General features: G+C 38.0%; 2 protein-coding genes across 2 annotated transcripts in view; both read left to right on the top strand.

Annotated features, from left to right (window-relative positions):
* LOC118403973 overlaps positions 1 to 4509 on the top strand; it is an 8813-nt gene extending 4304 nt beyond the window's left edge. The window contains exons 2-4 of the mRNA XM_035802876.1: positions 2091 to 2197; positions 2784 to 2991; positions 3362 to 4509. Of these exons, the coding sequence (XP_035658769.1) occupies positions 2091 to 2197; positions 2784 to 2991; positions 3362 to 4158 (1112 nt within the window). The 3' untranslated portion in view covers positions 4159 to 4509. The remainder of the gene's footprint in view (positions 1 to 2090; positions 2198 to 2783; positions 2992 to 3361) is intronic.
* Positions 4510 to 6949: 2440 nt separating this feature from the next.
* Positions 6950 to 14384, top strand: LOC118403484. The gene is made up of 8 exons (XM_035802207.1): positions 6950 to 7058; positions 9158 to 9339; positions 9548 to 9779; positions 10219 to 10361; positions 10983 to 11178; positions 11719 to 11867; positions 12919 to 13114; positions 14200 to 14384. The coding sequence occupies exons 1-8, from the start codon at positions 6950 to 6952 to the stop codon at positions 14382 to 14384; spliced, it is 1392 nt and encodes a 463-aa protein (XP_035658100.1).
* The last annotated feature ends 5194 nt before the right edge of the window (positions 14385 to 19578 follow it).

Raw genomic sequence — 19578 nt, 5'->3', positions numbered from 1 at the left:
GTCTTTGAAGCTTTGACCCGAAATATTTTAAAGTCAAACTGCTGAAGAGAAGTAAGTGACTGCTACGATTATCGTAGATATGGCCCTAAAAAAACTGATAAAAGAAGCCTTCTCAATAGTCTAAAATGCAAGAGCTTCCGGGGGGGCTTCACCCACCTGGGTCCCCCCCACAGTGGCCCTGCCCCTGGACCCCGCCAGGGACATTCGGCGGCCCCCGGACCCCTGTCCGACGCTTTGAAAAAATCCTGGCGAGAAGTCTGTACGGCCTGAGTCTTCAAGTTAACGTATTGTGTGGTCCCGCTTATGAATATTAATTAGCCCTCGCTTTCCTCTTCGCTGATTGGCTGAACCATTAATTGAATTACTGTAACTCTTCCTGCCGGCTAGACGCAGGTACAGATGTCGGCTCTGTGGGGTGAACGTCCGAAAGGTCATGGCATGGAGAACGAAAGAAAACAAATTTCCCCTAAAAAAAGTGCTGTAATTAAGCCTTTTACAGTACTTTATGCCAAAAATTTTACTTGGATCATTTTACCAACTATCTTATGCCTATCTATACCAAATGTTACTCATACCAGGGTACAGGGGTGCAAAATATACCGCTATAAGACCGTCAACAACAGTCGCACGGAGCTAACAGCGCAGCGAAAATACCATCGCTAGCGTTTCAACTTCGGATAACAAGTTATAAGTACTGTTGAACTCAGTAACGTTAAAGTTTGTTTTAGTTGCCTTTGACGGTTTGACCTGAAATAGTGTTACGCTAAACTCCTGAAGAGAAGTTAAGTGACTGCTGCGATTATCATAGATATGCCCCTAAGAACTGATACAATATAAAGCCTTCTGAATAGTCTAAAATGCGAGAGCCTTAGGCGGGCTTCGCTCCCCCTGGCGGGAACACTGCTATATATGGGATCATGAGGCCCCGCTTATGAATACTAATTAGCCTTTGGCCTCCCCTTCGCTGATTGGCTAGGTCTTTGATTCAATTAACTCTCCGGCTGACGCGCACAGGTGTGTCTCTGTGCGGGGTCACGGAAGGTCACGTCAGGAGGCCAAAAGAAAACAAATTTCCCCTCAGAAAAGTGCCAAAATTAATCATTTTAAAGTTGTTTATGTCAAAAATTTTACTTGAATCTTGTTACCAAGTATCTAATACCTATCTATACCAAATTTCAGGTCATTTAATTGTAATACCAGGGTACAGGAGCCAAAAGTGTCCTTTTTTGGTCAAAAGTTGGCCAAAAATCGCAAAAATAAGCATTTTGTTGCACTGTACACCAAAAGTGTTATCGAATTTATATTAGGGCATTATCAAGGCACATCTCTGTCAAATTTCAGCTCATTTGGTTGTAATACCAGGGTACAGGGGCCAAAAGTGTCCTTTTTTGGTCAAAAATTGGTCAAAAAATCGCAAAAATAAGCATTTTGTTGTACTGTACACCAAAAGTGTTATCGAATTTATATGGGGGCATTATCAAGGCACATCTCTGTCAAATTTCAGCTCATTTGGTTGTAATACCAGGGTACAGGGGCCAAGAGTGTCCTTTTTTGGTCAAAAATTGGTCAAAAAATCGCAAAAATAAGCATTTTGTTGTACTGTACACCGAAAGTGTTATCGAATTTATATGGGGGCATTATCAAGGCACATCTCTGTCAAATTTCAGCTCATTTGGTTGTAATACCAGGGTACAGGGGCCAAAATATACAGTTTTGGTCTAAAATTGACCAAAAAATCTCAATAAAATCATTTTAGAGGCAGATATGAAAATAATGAGAAAAAAGCATCAAGGTATTGGCCCACTCTACCCTTGTGCCGAATTTCAGGTCATTCGGTCCAGGAACGGCGGAGATGAATCACTTTGAAGATTTGACAGGAGAAAGAAAGAAAGAAAGAAAGAAACATTACGAATACAATATATTTCACCATACTATGTATGGCTGAAATATAAATATCTTACACTTCGCGCGTCCAGTGGGCACTCCCATAATTCCCTTTTTGATAAGACATATACGTTCTGATCGCATCCTGTGTCATACAAATCATCAACATACTTTTTATTAAAGATTGCTTTTGTATTACATTACAGAATCAAAGAGCACCTTGTTACCGACTCTTGGTCAGAGCCAAGAAATGACATGTCGTTTCTCCCATTTCGCGGGATTGAAACTGTTCTGGTTCAAAGGAAACGAGCTGGTAAGATCATAGATGTCCATTCTTTTACAAAGTTAATACAGACAATAAGGATTTTTCTTGCAGATAAAGATTTTGGCATGCAATATGCCTTTGTACTTTCGAGTAGAGTTCATTCCAAGTTGAAGAAGGTTGTTATAGTTATCATTTACAAATACTTTCATTTCGTTGTAATTATTTTTCTGTAATAATGGATATTTTTAGACATTAAAAGTTATCTCAACTTTCTGCATATTTCCATTATTACGTCAAGCTTTGAAAATATTCAGAATGTGAAAAATGATATACTAGGTCTGATTAGCACCTAGTTCCCAGGGACAATAGCCAAAATGTTTCAAAAAATGAAAATGAATTCAAATACATTCAAAATTTTATTTTCTACTTAAAAATTATAACTATAACGTTAATTAGTCAGATATTTTGTTATTCAAACTAAATGCAAATATTATTCAAGAATTATTGCGGTGACCTTGGATGGATTTCTTTAGAGCTGGACACTTGAATCTGACGCCGTTTACAAGAAAACATTTAACTTTTAATCTATTGTATATCCACAATGGAGATATTCTATGTGATGTCTTGTTTCTAGGTGTCAAACACGTTGGACGGTCGAGTCACCATTACCGACGACGTTGTGAAAGGTTCCGAAAACACGTTCTTCCTTTCTGTGTTGTCCATTCGCAACGTTGAGAAATCCGATTATGATGAGTACCACTGTATGCTAGCCGCCAACGTCAACGATGATATGACGTTAAAGATGGAACAAGGGGCATTGGTCTCCATTTTCACACTGATTGGTGAGTAAGATTTTGAAATAATTCGAATTCACCTATCATAGCCTATCATCCTTGTTAGTTTTGGCGTATGTCGCATTTCGTTCCCGGGGCCTGGCCGGGCTGTTTGCTGAAACGAAAATTAAAGTTTATGGCAATAAATGTGCACAAGACATGCTGTTTAATTATTTATGTTCCGTGTGTGTGTGTGTGTGTGTGTGTGTGTGTGTTTGTGGGGGGCACTGTGGTACAAACTGACACTAAACTATCTTTTTTACTTCAACCTCTAACATATTTTTAACCTGTATTTTGCATTAAACACAATGTGTGGTTAGACGCTGTGATGATTTGAAACAATCTCTTGTGCTAAATATATCCAATCTTTACTTTCCAGATCCAAGAACACAAAATGAAAGGGAGGGCAGCGGCCATACTTTTATGTACTTGGCTGGTATGTATAGTGCGTGGGTAGTTGATAAATTGCAAAAAGCAGTCGATAATGAAATTGTAGATAGCGTAAGGGGGCAAATGAAAAACCTCATGTCTGCAGCTTCGGAGCAATGGGCCAAATCTGCAGGTAGTGAAGCGACTAAGGAGGGCGCTAAAGCTGTATTCAAAGAAACAGTGAAGAATACTTTAAGGGAAGGGGCCAAGGAAGGGGCTAAGAAGGTAGTGCAAGAGGGCAGTAAGACTGTGATTAAAGAAACAGCGAGGGAAGGTGCCAAACAAGTGGCTAAAGAGGGAGCAGTAGAATTTGTACTTGAAGCGGCTACGTCTGGGATAGGGGCGTCTGTGGTACAGGGCACTACAGTTTTTGCGAGTGAAACGACGAAGACGATTGTAAACCAAGGCGGAACTTCTTTCGCTAAAAACATAATAACAACTCAGGGCCCAGTGGGAATAGGCTTAACCCTGGCAGAGGAAGCATACAACTTTGTAAATCACAGATCAGAATCTCAAGAGAAACTTGAAAAGGGGGAGATCTCCGAAACGGAGTATAATCTAGAGCTGGCTGGGCATGCTGCGAAGGGCGTCGCTACTGGTTCAGCTGTTCTTGTAGGTAGTACCATAGGACAGGCACTGATACCTGTACCTATTGTCGGTGGTGTGATAGGGGCGATGGGGGGAAAGGCCGTTGTATGGATGGGTGAACAGGTGTTAACCGAAAACGAAGAAGAGAGTGAGCTGTGAAAACGAGGATGCTTTAGAAAAAATGGTTATCGTAAAATGTGTGACATCAAGTCCAATGTTCAATACAGGCCAAAATGACAATGCTGGATTGTAACGTTAATGCTTTAGTTATACATGTGCTGTATTAGCATAAAATGTTAGTCCGTGTTGCTACATAACCTTACAAGTAAATGATGCCTTTATTTCAACACAAGAATTGGGACAAGTAAATAGAATAAGCTAAAAACCGACATAAAGCTAAAGTCCGTGTAGATCTTTTAAGCTAGCTGCTTGCCTTTCTTAGCTCAGATTTAAGTGGTAGAAGACTAAAGTTATGGTTCTAGTATGCAAAATACAAATCTAATAGTTCAATGTTTGTGTGGGGTATTATTGGTGACTGGCTAAAAAAAACAAGAATTATGTTACTATATAGTGCCTAATATCTGGTTATTAATTGATTGCTTTGTTAATATATTCACATTAATATGCATTTTTTGGTTGAAATGTTTCATATTGTAATCCATAGTTATGAACAGATATAAACAGACATGAGATAGTGACGTCCCATGCCCCTGTTTCATTGTCATTCCATTTGTAAACAGTTACTGCTTCCTACAGTCAACATTAATTGTAGTACAGAGTTGTACATCACCATGCATATGACATTCACACGTTTTGGGGCTTACCGGTCGAAGAAAATAACGAGCAAAAAAGAGAACAGTCTATATTTAAACTAAGTTTTACAATCAATCATACAGAGGCAGTTAGCCTTTGAGGATTTTATAATGCCAGTGGGAGTCCAATACTTTACGAAAGAAATGAACTATTGTTTTGAGTATCGTTTAATATGAACGATGAAGAACGTCTGGGGAACTGACCAATGGTACGACGTGTCGTGCGATGAACGGGCCACTAGATCCTTTATTTGCAAGCAGGCCTAGGCAGCTACAAGAGTTACCCGTTTGGGAGGCAATGCCTAAAAAAAAAAACATAATAAGAGATGGCACACGGACATGCAGCCGTCGTCACATTGGCCGATGTCCTAATTGCCATGCTATCATTGGTTGAACTGCTAATTATGATGGACAGTATGTTGATTGCCACATTAGCCTCGGTTTCGGTCTATCATGGCCGCCGCGTGAGAAAGGTGCATGGTGCATTGTGAGATATTTCTGACTTGCAGAATAACAAAACACACACACACACACACACACGCACGCACACACACACACACACACATACGCACAGAGAGAAATACACACACACACACTGAAAAAATTAAGTGAACTTTTTAAGTTGTAAAGCATCATTAATCAGAAATTTCTTTAACTGCATGCCTGGCCTGTAATGAAATGTAGTATGCGGCTAATTTTATGGAAGAAATGATTAGATTCTGTTTCACTGTATAATCGCTGCAGAACGTCAGTTTTTTTTCTTTCCTGGACAAGCTATGGTAACGCGGTTTATTTGTGGTTAGGTTTTAGATCCGAAAAGAAATGAAACAGACACAGACTATAACTTTTGGCTCCCTAGAGTTTTCCCTTATATATATATAGAGGAGTTTTAGTTCGGTACTTGGAAACAGGTTAAGAAAACAAATAAGACGGATGAATAAGAAATTGCCATGCAGATAACTTGGATTCAGGCCTACGTATAAGTATTTGAATTTTGTAACTTACTACTTGGTTTGCATTATTACATAGAAAACAAATAATACTTTAATCGAGCTACATGATAGGAACATTGTACACATGAAATAAACGGTTCAAAAGGAAGATGGATAGAAATGAATATATGAACGTGGGTTAAAATTGTAACATAAATTTAGATATGTAGATTTGGACGTTACTAGCATGATCAATGAGGAATTTCTACTGTTGCCTTATTTAAGTAGACTGAATTTGGAAAAAGACAAAAATGAATTCATACTTATTATTGTGCCAATGAAAAATTTCTTCTGAGGCCTGATTACCAAAGTCTGTACCTATTTACAAGCCTAGAGATTTTATACTTTTGACAGAGGAAATTTATCAGCAAGATAACCTTCTCAGATATATTTAATGCAAATATAATGATTGTATATAATAATGATAATGCTTGACAATGGAGTCGTTGATGGTAGCATATAGCGAGATTTTAATTACTTTAAATAAAGCATCGGAAGGCAAATACAGTAGGTGTATTGTATCCTTTACAATTTACGTGCAACGAATTCTAATCTTCTTCTTTGCAATCCATCCCGTGGTTGATAAAATAAGCGCTGGCAAATATCCGGAAATACAAACGCTCACCCACAGAGACACTGACACCGACACTTACTGATCCTTACGATACAGTAATGTTTATGACACCCAGTATCAACATTGTTATCTGGGTTACCCTCTGTATTACTCTGTCGCAATCTCAATAAAAAAAAAATCCTTGTTGCGACCTGTACTTAACCCGTTGGGTAGAAAAATTGAGATATGAGAAAAGCTCACAATCTTCCTCACTCTGCTTGGAGAGTTTAGCCAAACACACGTAATAGGGACATGTCAAGGGTTTCGATGACCTATTCTTACCACGCGCACCCCATTTGATGATGTATATTTAGGACAATAAATACTACAAAACATATTCATTGCTGTAAAGTGAACGTGTCGCAGTCTGGTAATTAGTGTTTTTAATATATATCAATGTTTTTTGTGTGTGTGATTTATTGTTTGCTCTGAAGGGTATGCATGAAAAACATTTGTAGGGCAGTATGTACCTGCCGTAAAATAGGTTAGTCCAATCTGAGCGGTTGGGGAATTTGTTCAGCGGAGTCAACAAGATGGTCGGCATTACAGGTACGACGTACCGGGCACTCTGTCCGATTATACTGCTGTGGATCGGCTCAGCCTCAGCCCTAAGAAGGGCCATCTGTCCACCGGGGAAGGACGGTAAGATATGTTACCGGTACTAGTCACATTTACGCTGTAACAAACCAGCTAGCCTGCTTGGCAGTTAATTTTTAAGGAGGTGGTGGTGGCAAATCGCCAGCCTTCGATGGCAATTCTCTATCAAAATAAGTTTACGAATGTTACATGGAACACGAAAGAGTTCTCGATGTTGGTCTGGGTTTCTTGTTCGTCTGACATGGAATCCAGTCCTTACGGGCTTGGACGGCCTACGAAGCTAGTGTAACCTCTCTACGGGGCAGATAAAGCTTTCTGCCGCTGGAGTAATCGTCTGCACCCGGTAGTATTTTCACGCGGCAGGACTTTGCCCAATTGGAGCCTACTGGGCAAAGTCCTACATAGGACAAAGTGGAGCAGCTGGACAAAGTCCTACCACGTGAAAATCCAAGGGCAAAGTACGCATACAGGGGCTGCGTTCTTTAACCCTGAACAATGCAGTAACGTTATAATTTTAGCTCAAAGCAGACTCTACGGGGTATACATGTAGTATGCCAAAAACACCTGTTAAGCAAATGCATTCGGTTTTGGGTTGTCCCATGGTAAGAGAAAGATTCACCATCAGCACATTGACTATGTTTTTTCAGAACATTTACAGTTCCATCCTTCCTGTCCATTCTACCCACACACTTTTATCCAATTCCTTCAGTTTTAAACTACCTAAGCCAAAAAACAAACTAAAAAAAAAGCGAACTTTTCTCTACCGTGACATCAGTCTATGGAATGATGACCTTCCACCATACATCAAATCCCTGCCCAACATCTCACGCTTTAGAAAGGCGATGTACAATGTCTTCTCTAGTCAATAGTTTTTTATGATTGTGTATGTTTCTTTTGATCTGTGATATATATATATATATATATATATATATATATATATATATATATATATATATGTATATATATATACGTATATATATATGTGTATATATGTATGCATATTTGTGTATAGATTTGCGTTTGTTTATGAATGTTTCATTGTATCGTTTCATCCGAACCCTGGTAGACTAGCCCTAAATAGGGCTAAAGGGTATCTGAATAAAGAAATAAAGGAAAATGAGTTTAGCCGTCCTTTCTATTTTCCAGTGTACTCTAGGCCGATTCGAATATGCACAGTCAAGCCAAGGAGCTTTTATCAGGATAAAAGCTCCTTGATCAAGCCAAGTATGGACTGACCAACAACGCCTCCTACTCCTTTAGTGGCACTTGAACCCCACTGTTACACTTCTACCTCTTTTCTAAGATTTGTCCGCGAATCCCCGAGTTCGATAGCTTGCCTGTTGCTCATTGGCTTAGAAACCCAAGTGTAAGAGGCGAGTAGAAACAGTCTTCTGCCTCCCGTAATTCGAACCCACGCCGAATCCGGGCCATCAGCTTAGGCTTTGTTTGTTTTATGTTCACTTCCGGTAAGCCTTTGAGATATAATCATCGCCGTTTCAATGAATTATTTAATAGCCATTCTTGTTCAAAGAGGGGAACAGGGGCTCTATGGCCAAATGCCCTGGCCATGTGACGCGTCGGGGAGCAGATACACTGGCAAGAACAGAATTCTGATTGACCTTGTGAGGTATACCATGGGGTGACATGTGGCCACCGTTTGTTTTATTTAGAACAGGCAAAAACGTAATTCTCACGCGGATGTCATCCCTAAAATAAAGTCGGTTTGGTCTTGTAGAAATTTTTTGTCCATTTTAAACCAGGAGTATGTATTTTGGGTCGGCGTGTTATGACATGAAACACAATCTTATTACGACCTGAAATTTTGGAACAGAATTTCTGCTCATGTAATAAAGTGCTCGAAACATGTTAGTATATCTGCAGTAGAGGCAGAAGAAAATGACCACATTTTATGATTTTTCACCGTACCTGTTACCTGGATATTTTGTTTGAAAACTTCATGTTTTTAAGTCCATTGGGTATCGGTTTATTTCTATATTCGGAACATTCAAAATTAATAAAAAAATGCCCTTGTGGAGTTTCGGTCAGCAAGGAATTGCACACCATATGATAGCTAAAAGCCTGATGTTGTTTTATGTAAAATATTGGCTCCCGAAATAATTATCTTTCTTTGTATAACCTTGCAGGATCGTCTTCTGATCGCACAATTTATTTTGTTGCTGTTGGAAGCACCTCCCCGCCCCTTGGTCAAAGCCAGGAATTGAGGTGTGCATACCCATACTCCCAGCCACACGGATGGAACCATGACCTTGGAGTTGGGTTGGAACTTCTGTGGTTCAAAGACAACGATTTGATGAAAGGGTCCAAGGTTGTATCATGATTGGAATTCAAAGTTTTCCATATCTACTATGATCAATATTTGGTGATTTTGTTGGATTTTGTCGGTACAATTGTAATCATTGTACATTTGCATGCAGTTCAATTTAGTAAATCAGATCAAGTACTAAATCCATTTAACTTGCAGTGGCATACTTTGCATGCGCTCATGAAAATATGTACTGGCTTTTTATCTATAGGTATCAAACACGTCGGATGGTCGCATTACTATTACAGAGGACGTTGTGAATGTTCCAGACAACATACGCCATTTATGCTCAAGACAGTTAGACCAAGAGACCAAGAAGACCAAGAGCTTCCGCTCTATCTTGTCAATACACAACATTGAACACTCGGACTATGGTGTGTACAACTGTCATCTTGTAATCAACAATAAATACAAAGAGATAATCCATTCAACCAGACTCAAAGGTGAGTAGAGATTCTGGAATTGGTTTGAATTATCTTATGACCTAAAAGAAGGGTAATAGGCTGTGATTACGTTCATTTTAACTGACACAATTAGATAGCGCTCCCTGTTTACAACTGTTTAGGTCTATGAACTGTACATAGAAGATGCAATTACATTGGACTGCAAGTCCTTTCTAGCACGTCATGCATACATGCAGTTAAAACCCCAAATCACACATTTTGAGGACGTTTTAACATAAGTTATAATTACCAACTAATTCTTTTTATGAAGTATCTAGATCTCATTCTAATCATAAGGATTAATAACCTCTAGAATTCTTAACAATCATACAAAATGAATTTGAAGCTTTTAATCATTTGCCAAATGAATGAGATTGTGGAACTGATCAGTAGCTGAAAATTGTTTCCTTTTTCAACATATTCAAATGTTGTTTTTCAGGTCCTTATAGTCGACCTAAGATCTTGTACCCTAAGCTGTCCAATATGTGCAAAACTACGTTGACATGTGAAGTTGCCTGCGTTGACTGCTGCCCATGTGATACGGGTTTATGTGAAATGGTGCTGTTGAAGGACAACAGGGTGGTAAGTTGAGAAAATACTAACATTTAATGCTGCAGAAGCTTGTTTTACAGGGCTGATATTACACACTCAGTCTGGGACCTCTCCATATGAAAGCATGTTAAAATACACTGAAACCACACTTCAGGAAAGTACTGCTTCCAATTCTAATCTTTGAATTTTTTCCTTCACCATACAGTCACAAGGGTCATCTTCATAACTATCAAAATAAACAGGGTGTTGATCTGCTCAAACTCAAAGGACTGCTTGCTCTGAGAAAGATTTGACCTTAGTTACATTTCACCCCAGTTTTCTCCTGATACCAGCAAAACTGCTCATGATCATCATCATCCTGTGTGTCACATAGTGATTCGTGCGTATCACATAAGATTCGAACGAATTTCATAATGGTCGTGCAGCCGCCTATGTACCCCTGGTCACATCCCAAGACCTACCAACAAAACAAATATCAGAACATCCATCCAGACGTTCTCGAGTTACCTTGTTCACACATACAAATGTAGATACAAAATGTTAATGCAGATAGAGTGATAAAGGAATGCTCGTGCTGAAACATAACCTCCAATTTTAAAAGAGGCAATAATCCGGTGTGATTGGACCTTTTTTAACATTTTATTTTCATAGGTTACATCAACTACATCTGTTATAACAGATCGTCATAAATTCAAGTCAACGTTGAAGATATCCATCGATGGCCCTAAGGATTATGATCTGTATAAATGCGTACTGAAGCAATTGGCCATGGCTGTCGATTGTCAAGATGGGTCGATGATTGAGAATTGGAATGTTGGATCTTCTTTCAGGCTATATCAGCCAAAAGGTATTTATCATTTTGACATTTTGTTACTTACATGTCAGTCGTTTTTAAGATTGACTATGTTTGCCAGAGATGAAAGCTTGCACTACTGTAGAATGCACAATGTAATTTTCGAAAGCCGTATGTTAGGGCGGGGCTACTTGGCAGTCCTGGGTTTTGAATGTCGTCCGTAGGCAGCGGAAAAGTGTCTCTTGCGATGCGTAGCTTAAGTGCATTTTGAAATGTTATAAAAAAATTCTGGGTGTCACTAGAGAATGTTACAAATCATTTTAAAGGATGTAGGGTAAAAGTGCTCACCATTTTACAGGATGAAGGGTAAATGTGCTCAACAAATATCTGTATATTTCATTTAGATTCATTATAATCGCGCTAATATAAGACACGTATTTTCACATTTTTCCATAATGTTTTCCAAAAGTGATATCAAGTTAAAGTCAACAGAAAGTTATGATCAGGTTCATACGGGTCAGTGCTCATCTTTATTTCTATAGCCCTTGGGCCACACGTTAAGCTACCCATACCCTACTCTTTTTTTTGTTTCAGCCTATGCGACAAAACCGCATAGAGCTTTTACAAATGCTGAAGGAGCACACGTTTCCTGCCTCTTTGAAAAACGGTCCTTGCCAGCTAGTCTGACTGGTACGATTGGGAAAACATGGGAAGTTGTTCTTCGCAAGGATCATCATAAAGAGGTGAGATATTTGTCTGTAGTTCTTGGTGTACCCAAGAAAATTACATAACGTCATTGTACCCAAGTATCAAAATGAGTGTAAAATCATTTGTGTGCTTCGTTCTCATTAGGATATGCGATTATGGTTCAAAAAATCAATCAGCTCAATTTTCAGTCAAACCTACCACATTGTTCAGGAAAATTTCTCTCTTAATCACAGCCATAAAAATGAAATGTCATCTTATTCCTTTTTCCCATTGATTTTATATATTGCAGGGCAGGTAACAAACATTACCGGAAAGGGTAATGTTTTGTTATAGCAGTACGCTTTAACTTTTTGAAATGATTTACACAGTACAGAGAAATGATTTACATTATTGGCTACATCAAATAGGTATGATACAATATGTACCTACACATGTTGGGACATTTAAAAAGTGGGCAGCTTTTCCTTACAACAGGTCGGATAGATAACGAGGAAGACATTGAACAATAGTTATGTTTATAGCAGTCATTTTTCGTACAATAATTTGATAAGCAAGGTGGACTAGAATTGACAGTCAACGCCCCTGTCTTGTTTTGATAGTAAAAGTTTAGAATACCAGAGAAAGTATAAAGCGGCACGATGAAGGCCATCTCTAGTCTTAAACATGGCTAATAAAACCGTGGCAACTGTTGCCCCCGTGGTGGTAATTTTTGCTCCCTAATTTTGCGACAGGCAACCACCTTACACAGCCTCCAAGATCAATGATAATTAGGGATCTGGCTTGATCAGTCAAAAGGTCTAGCTACTCTTTATTAAATTTGTGTTGTATACTTACAAATGTAGATTTTCATACATACATACATAGATACATAGTACATACATAGTACATACAATATACACTGGTAAGGTACAATACATAGTACAGGTTTTCCTGTATGATCTCTACATTTACGTGTAAATCATCCTCTTAGAATTTGGTGGTCATATATGATATTTCAGATCGAGTTACAGGAAGTGGGCCAAAAAAGCCCTGTCTATATGTATGTCTGAAAATCAAGGGTTAAGGTGGATTTTTTTTCTATTTCAGATTGCTTCAAAAGAAACGTCCGTCTCCCCGGACGGGACAGTGCAGGCATCCTTTTCATTGAAGAGAACTCTGGAAGTCTATGGAGAATACCAGTGCGTGATAAGACCAACGCATCATGGTTGTAAGAATCAGTCATGGTCCGAGTCTTCCAACATGTTGATATTCGAATCACCTACGGTCCTGCAGCCACATACAGGTATGTCCATCTTGATACACTGAGATATTTTCCTTTTAATCTTATATATTATGATTAAGTTATAGGGGAAAGAGACGCGGGAGGAAAGGTAATTTAATGTTTTGTTAAATGTTTCTTGATCATGACTCTTCTTAATTTTAAATTTCCTGCATTTGAACATAAATGCCTCACTCTACTTCCATGTTTGGGCCAAATTATATGAACTTTTAGGTCGATGAAGTTTAGACAACCAGGTAATAATATATGCCAAAAAATCAGTTACTCAAGCGACTGGATATGATTTTGGAAACGGTCAGACGTTTAGACAGCCATGCAGTGACACTGGTGTCAGTGACACTACAGAAATCTTGCTGGAGAGGTTTTTGTTTCTTAGCTGTAAATTGATATGCAAAATAGATATTTTATTTGAAACTTTCTTTGTGAGAGCTTAAAATCATAAATCCCATTGAATTTTAAGTTTAAAAAATTGTTGAGTCATGTAAACATGTAACGAAAAACATGAATTATTTAGAGTTTCTGTGTCATTTTCTAAGTATTCTTTTAAGGAGTTTTCATTGTTGAAGAGGTTCATCAGTCACGTATGAATACAGTTACTACCAATTTTTTTTCAATAGTGACTGTTTTAAATGTAAAGTACATACCTCCAAATTTACGGAGGCTATAACTCGTTCAAAATGTATACTAAGTATTTTGGACATGTCATGATATATATCAAGCATTCATGCTGAAGTGGTCCATGTATGTACTGTATGAAAAGAATATCTTCGACATAATCAATCTCTTTGGTAAAATAAAAGGTCATTTGAGGAGGACTATTTGCATTTCTTCGCAAATGTTGGTGAACTAAGTTCATCAAAAAAGTTCCTTCAAGTCTATGGTGGTTCATACCAGTCAAAAGTCAAATACAATGTACTAGCATTTAGCTTTTGACTAGTATGAACCCCCAAGTCGGTTTCTGGGCCGGTCCAACAAGAAAAACAATTTTGTACTACTAGTACACCGTGCCGGTACCTACTTGATCCTACATATATTGTATGAGGAATTTGCAAAGATAACAGAGAATTGTTTCCACCTTTTCTTTTAAGTTCCCTCTTGGATGAGGACAACAACTAAACACGGCTGTGCATTTCTTATCGAGCACAGAGAAGTGGATCGTTATGCAATTGTCGTTACATCACAAGGAAATGAAGTAAGTACTTTTGCGGTCGCTACAAATGGTTTTGATACGGTGACGTCTTTGTCTATAACAACAAAAGTAGACACGCCCTAAACATGGATTCATGATCAATGCAATCTTTGATATGACTAAAGAAACTAAAATATGTTGTGCCTGATATATTCTTTGTTGTAAAAGTCGGCTGTAAGCAATCACATAATGTTCATCAATTGAATGATCACTCGGGTGTTCTGTTAGTTGGTTTTAATGCGTACAAGATTTTAATTCAACGCCCAATTAACTATTAACTTGTGTATTGCAGCTTTTAAGGCCAGACGTTGAGGTCATACCAGTAGAAGATGATGGAGCCGCCATTGTCACAGCAATCTTCGAAATTGAGGTTAAGGACCCGACTTCCTTTGGTATTTACGACTGCATTCTGGAAAAAGATGGTCTCCGAGATCCAAGTGCTATAGACATTACTGCAAACTCAACTTATTTTGACAGGTATGTGTAATGCAAGTGCCAATTTGAAAGAAATCAGTACTTTCCTCTTAACGTCTTACTGCATATACATTAATTTTGTTCGTAGTTTCTTTTCCCTTCTGGCCGGCTTCAGCAGAAATGATTGGAAACTTTGGCATAAATATATAAGATGTTTGTATTGATGTTTTTCAGGGGTCTCTATTTCCATAACACATTCCAGATCACCCCGAGTACAATTTGGAGACCTCTAGGTCTAAACCGTAAGTTTGATTTCAATACAATCTGTACCGTTATTGCCTAATTCTTACAGAATCCATTTTTACTTTTTGTAATCCACCCGTTGGTTTGGGTTAGCGAGATTGCACGTGCGTGTACATGTGTGTGCTGTCTCAATAAGATACATGTTTATGCACATGCAGGACTGCAGATAAAGCTGGGCACATTGATGTACCTGCCATGTCACTCTCCTAAAGATATCCTTACTACTACGGACGAAGTATCACAATTGTCATGGTATCGGAACGGGGTACAGGTACGTGTAGATTATAATTGTATAATTATTATAATCCATTTCTTTCTTTCTCTCTCTCCCTCTCTCTCTGTCTCTCTCGCTCTCTGTCTGGCTTTTACATTTATATTTGTCGTTTATGAAGCTGTTTTAGGAATCTACCATGAATTATGGCACCGTTCACACTGAAGAAAAGCGGGTCATTAGCCCGATTATCATAATTAGAACATACTTAGAGAGGGAGAGAGACACCGTGGGCTTGAATGTGGGACTGAATGATGTACATTAAGAAAAGAATAACACAATGAAGGTGTTCTAGTCTGCATTCCGTGTACATTTTTTTCAGATTAGAGATGACGACAACTTCGCGACACTTATTAGTCAAAGGTTCTGGGATGGGAAACAGCTAGTTCCCTTCCTATGGTGCAATGTGAATGCTGACAACCTAGAAGCTTTTGGAACATATGAGTGTCGCTCCAAAGACGATGGTAAAATATCAAATGCTCCGTTAGAGGCCCTAGAAAGCTTTTCCATTGAACCTCACAACTTGACGGAGCAAGGTAACAAAATTGAATTTCTGTTTTTGTGTATATTATCCTTATTGGTACACATACATGTAACCATTACCAATTACATGTTTTGTTTGAAAATGGAACATATCTGACATCTTAAAGAATCCTACTTACCCTACACATACATAAGCTTGTATTTTGCGTTTCCAACTCATTGCTTGCTTTCCCTAATATCTTGATATGCAACATTCTTAATCTTAATCTAGATTTATCTTAAATCTAAAATCAACTCATACATACCTTCCACCTACTCCAATCTTTTAGGCAGGCTATAAATGGCATAGATAAATTTCTTCGATATCTGTAGATGCATAACAAATTTATAGTTATTGGTTATTTTTATATCATTGTATTATATTGTAATGTTTCTTGTGATGAAGTCTTTGTAAGTTCGTCCACATATTTGTTGGGTCTGCTGCTACCAGCCCAAAGCTGTCCAGGCAGTTCCATGTAATGACTTGTCTCATCATCAATAAAGTCGAAGTCAAGTCAACATTGATTTCCAAAAACAACTATTTCTGTTGTGCCATGAATTCATCAAGACTTAAACTGTTCTCTCTTTCCGCAGTAAACGACCTCTTGAACAGAAATAAAGTGTTGGCCAACAATCAGGAATTCTATAAGGACAAAATTCGTATCCAAGCTGATGCCATTCGAAGGATGAGCTTTGCTTCATTGCTACTGATAGGTATGTTATGTTGCATATATCAAGGTTGTTATTCTAAGGCTAAAACTAACTTAATCCAGCCGGTTTTACAGCAAGGTATAACAGGCTGCAATGTTTGGTATGTCCATGTATGTATATGTATATGTATATGTATGTGTATATGTATGAATAAACCATGAATATAACACTAGGCACAGATATCTTGCTGAGGATGTCGTATGACTGTTTACTTTGAAAATTCATATTTGATCCTCTCTCTACACCAAACATGCAGTTGCTTCATATTCTCAGCTTGCTGTTCACTAAAGAAAAAAGAAGGCATTGTGTCCATGCGTCAGTAACTACTCAGGAATTATTAAATTATAGACAGTTAAAAGATTGCATTATGGCAACTGCAGCTGCAGTCGACATCACACTGTATCATGGATCAAAGCCTACCAATTCTTGAATTGACACAATCATTTTCATCACCAATTGCCTTAACCTTGATGCATGTTCAATTTTGTTAATTAGGTCATTGTAGATAATTTGTGTTAAATGTCTCCTTGATTTGCTACTGAGCAAGTTAGCCATAAGCGTTGTGACGGTTAGACAGTATACTTGCAACTGTTGAATACTCTCTTATCTTCTGTTTGCACAGTGGGCAACTCTATATATGCGGTCATGATAACCATACTCCTTGTTAAGTATATTGCCCCATGGATCAATCAGATGGTCTTTGAAAGAGACGTGCGTGTGACCTTGAAGAACATTGAGCAAATGGAAAGTGAGTACATTGCTTCATTTATCTATTTTTTTTTGTTACTCATTTTGGAGAACCAAAATGGTTGCCTTTTTTAGTTGGGTTATACCAATCTGAAGACAACATTCTACTGAAGCGATAATGTGTATTTTATTCAGGATCTAGTGAAGAAAGTCACCACTATGACGTGTTCATCTCGTACAGCAGCGCGGATGCTTCCTGGGTTAGAGATGACCTGTTAGGCAATCTGGAAAGTAACGGTTACAGTGTATGTCTCGATATTCGTGATTTTATCTTAGGTAAACCAATACTTGATAATATAGCCAATGCCATTTACCAAAGCCGTAAGGTGATTCTGGTAATGTCCAAAAACTTTATCAAGAGTGGATGGTGCATGCATGAATTAGTCCTTACTTACCAACGGAAACTTGACCAAATGAAAAACTGTGTTGTTGTCGTGAAGTATGAAGAATGTAAGATACCAGAAAAAATTGCCTTGCGTACATATCTGGACTGGACTGAACCTATGGCTAGGGAAAGGTTTTGGGCTAATTTGCACGAGTGGTTGGGACCCCCATCTCCATCAGGTGATTTAGATGTTGAAGAAGTAGTTGTGGAAGATGAAGTGGAGGTGCTTGTTAAGGATTCTTATGGAAGTGTCCCAACTGACTCTCTGGAAAGAGATGATTTAGTACTTCGTCAAAGGGAAAATATTCTAAGTGACGGAACTGACTAACAGAATTTGAAAGGGAAAAAATGCTAAAATAAACAGTCAAGCACTGTTATGCATTGATATCTCAATATCAACTGATATAGTCCTTCACACCATCCACTCCAAGTTTGGAGTTTAATTTTATGACTTACTGTAAATGCAGAAATGTTCGTGGTAGTTTTATGTTCGCGGTTTTCGCGTTGCCAATTCACCGCGAACTCAAAACCACAGCAAACATGTTTCCATTACAGTATGTGACTGTGTCTATGACGCTACCGCGAACTAAAAACCACCCAGAACACTCCATTTTTCCCCGCTTCCGAGAAAGTAAATCCCCACAAACTTTAATGCATTTACAGTAATTTTGACTCTTATTAGATGCTTGAGATGCTAAAGAAAAGTCCAGGATATTTGACTTCTTGAATTGGATAACATATGTACAGTAAATTTTCACAAAATTCATAGTGTCAAGCTGATATTGAATTGCGAAAGTAAAGAAACAGACCTCTTACATTGTACAAATGCAATGGCTTATGTGTAATTTGTAATGAGTGCAAATATGCTTTTAAGCTACTTTTAGATATGCAAGTCAGGAAGCGAGCAAATTAAGCCGATTTGATGTTAAAACTGTGTCGGCACGACCTATTTCAATGTGTAAATACTTTGTACTACATGCAGTTCTGCAAACAGATTAAGAGTGATGATTGTTAACGTTTGCTTGGTAGATATACATTAGACAACAGAGTGATAGCATTTATAATGTATAAGAGATTACTTATGAAAGTCTAAAAACTAGTGTAGCTGTGTGCAATTTTATACCAAACTGACAGGGGGCATCGGGAGACTAGTTGAAGTTTTCTATCTATCCTGAATCATCACCGCTTCGAAACTGTCTGTTAAGTAGCATTCAAATAGGCTTTTAAAAAACATATCTAAAACATATATACCCACATGTAGCTGTATCCTTTGCCATTTCATTACAATAGCGTTAAGCCCTTAAAACATTCTAATATTGACGCAATCCGGAAAGAAATATATACAGAATAGCAAATCAAATATGTGTTCAAAAATATTCTGACAGGCGGCGCTGTGTATTTGTCTTGGATGACATTGCGGGAAAAATACTTGTCAATGTAGCATTTGATATTATGTTATGTTAGTGCATATTGTTAAAGCCATTAGAACTCTCAATTCCATTCATATATAGGCGTCTGATTGATGTAAATTATTACTAAATTGTATCGTTAGAGTCAACGTGTGTATATGGAAGTCGTAGTGACTTTCTGTGATAGATAATGTAGATGTGAAATTTTTAATGAGTACGAAAATGCATGTAAGCTAAGTCAGGATGCAACATTTTTTTCATGTGGATAAGATACCATTTGACATTTCAACAATATCACAAACATCTTGATAAAATATCTACAATTAAACAGCAATATTTGAATATGTATGCGAGTAATATTTTGATATGTGAAAGTGCTGTCAATCGCAAATAATGTTCAACTGCGGATTTGTTAACAGTACCTTTTATAATATTCATCGTAAGCAAATAAACAGGTGAGTATTTGGCTTCGTCTGTAACAAGTTAAACGTTCCCTTGCTTCCATTCTAATCATTG

This window comes from Branchiostoma floridae, chromosome 16 (assembly GCF_000003815.2).
Source record: "Branchiostoma floridae strain S238N-H82 chromosome 16, Bfl_VNyyK, whole genome shotgun sequence".
Classification (NCBI taxonomy): Eukaryota; Metazoa; Chordata; class Leptocardii; order Amphioxiformes; family Branchiostomatidae; genus Branchiostoma; species Branchiostoma floridae.
Note: the sequence above shows the minus strand (reverse complement) of the source record. Positions and strands in the feature narration are given on the sequence as shown.

Excerpts from the sequence above, each read along its gene's own strand:
- LOC118403484 (XM_035802207.1), top strand. The coding sequence starts at position 6,950 with ATGGTCGGCATTACAGGTACGACGTACCGGGCACTCTGTCCGATTATA. Across the intron at positions 7,059-9,157 it reads CTGTCCACCGGGGAAGGACG|GATCGTCTTCTGATCGCACA; the intron begins GTAAGATATGTT and ends ATAACCTTGCAG. Across the intron at positions 10,362-10,982 it reads TGTTGAAGGACAACAGGGTG|GTTACATCAACTACATCTGT; the intron begins GTAAGTTGAGAA and ends TTATTTTCATAG.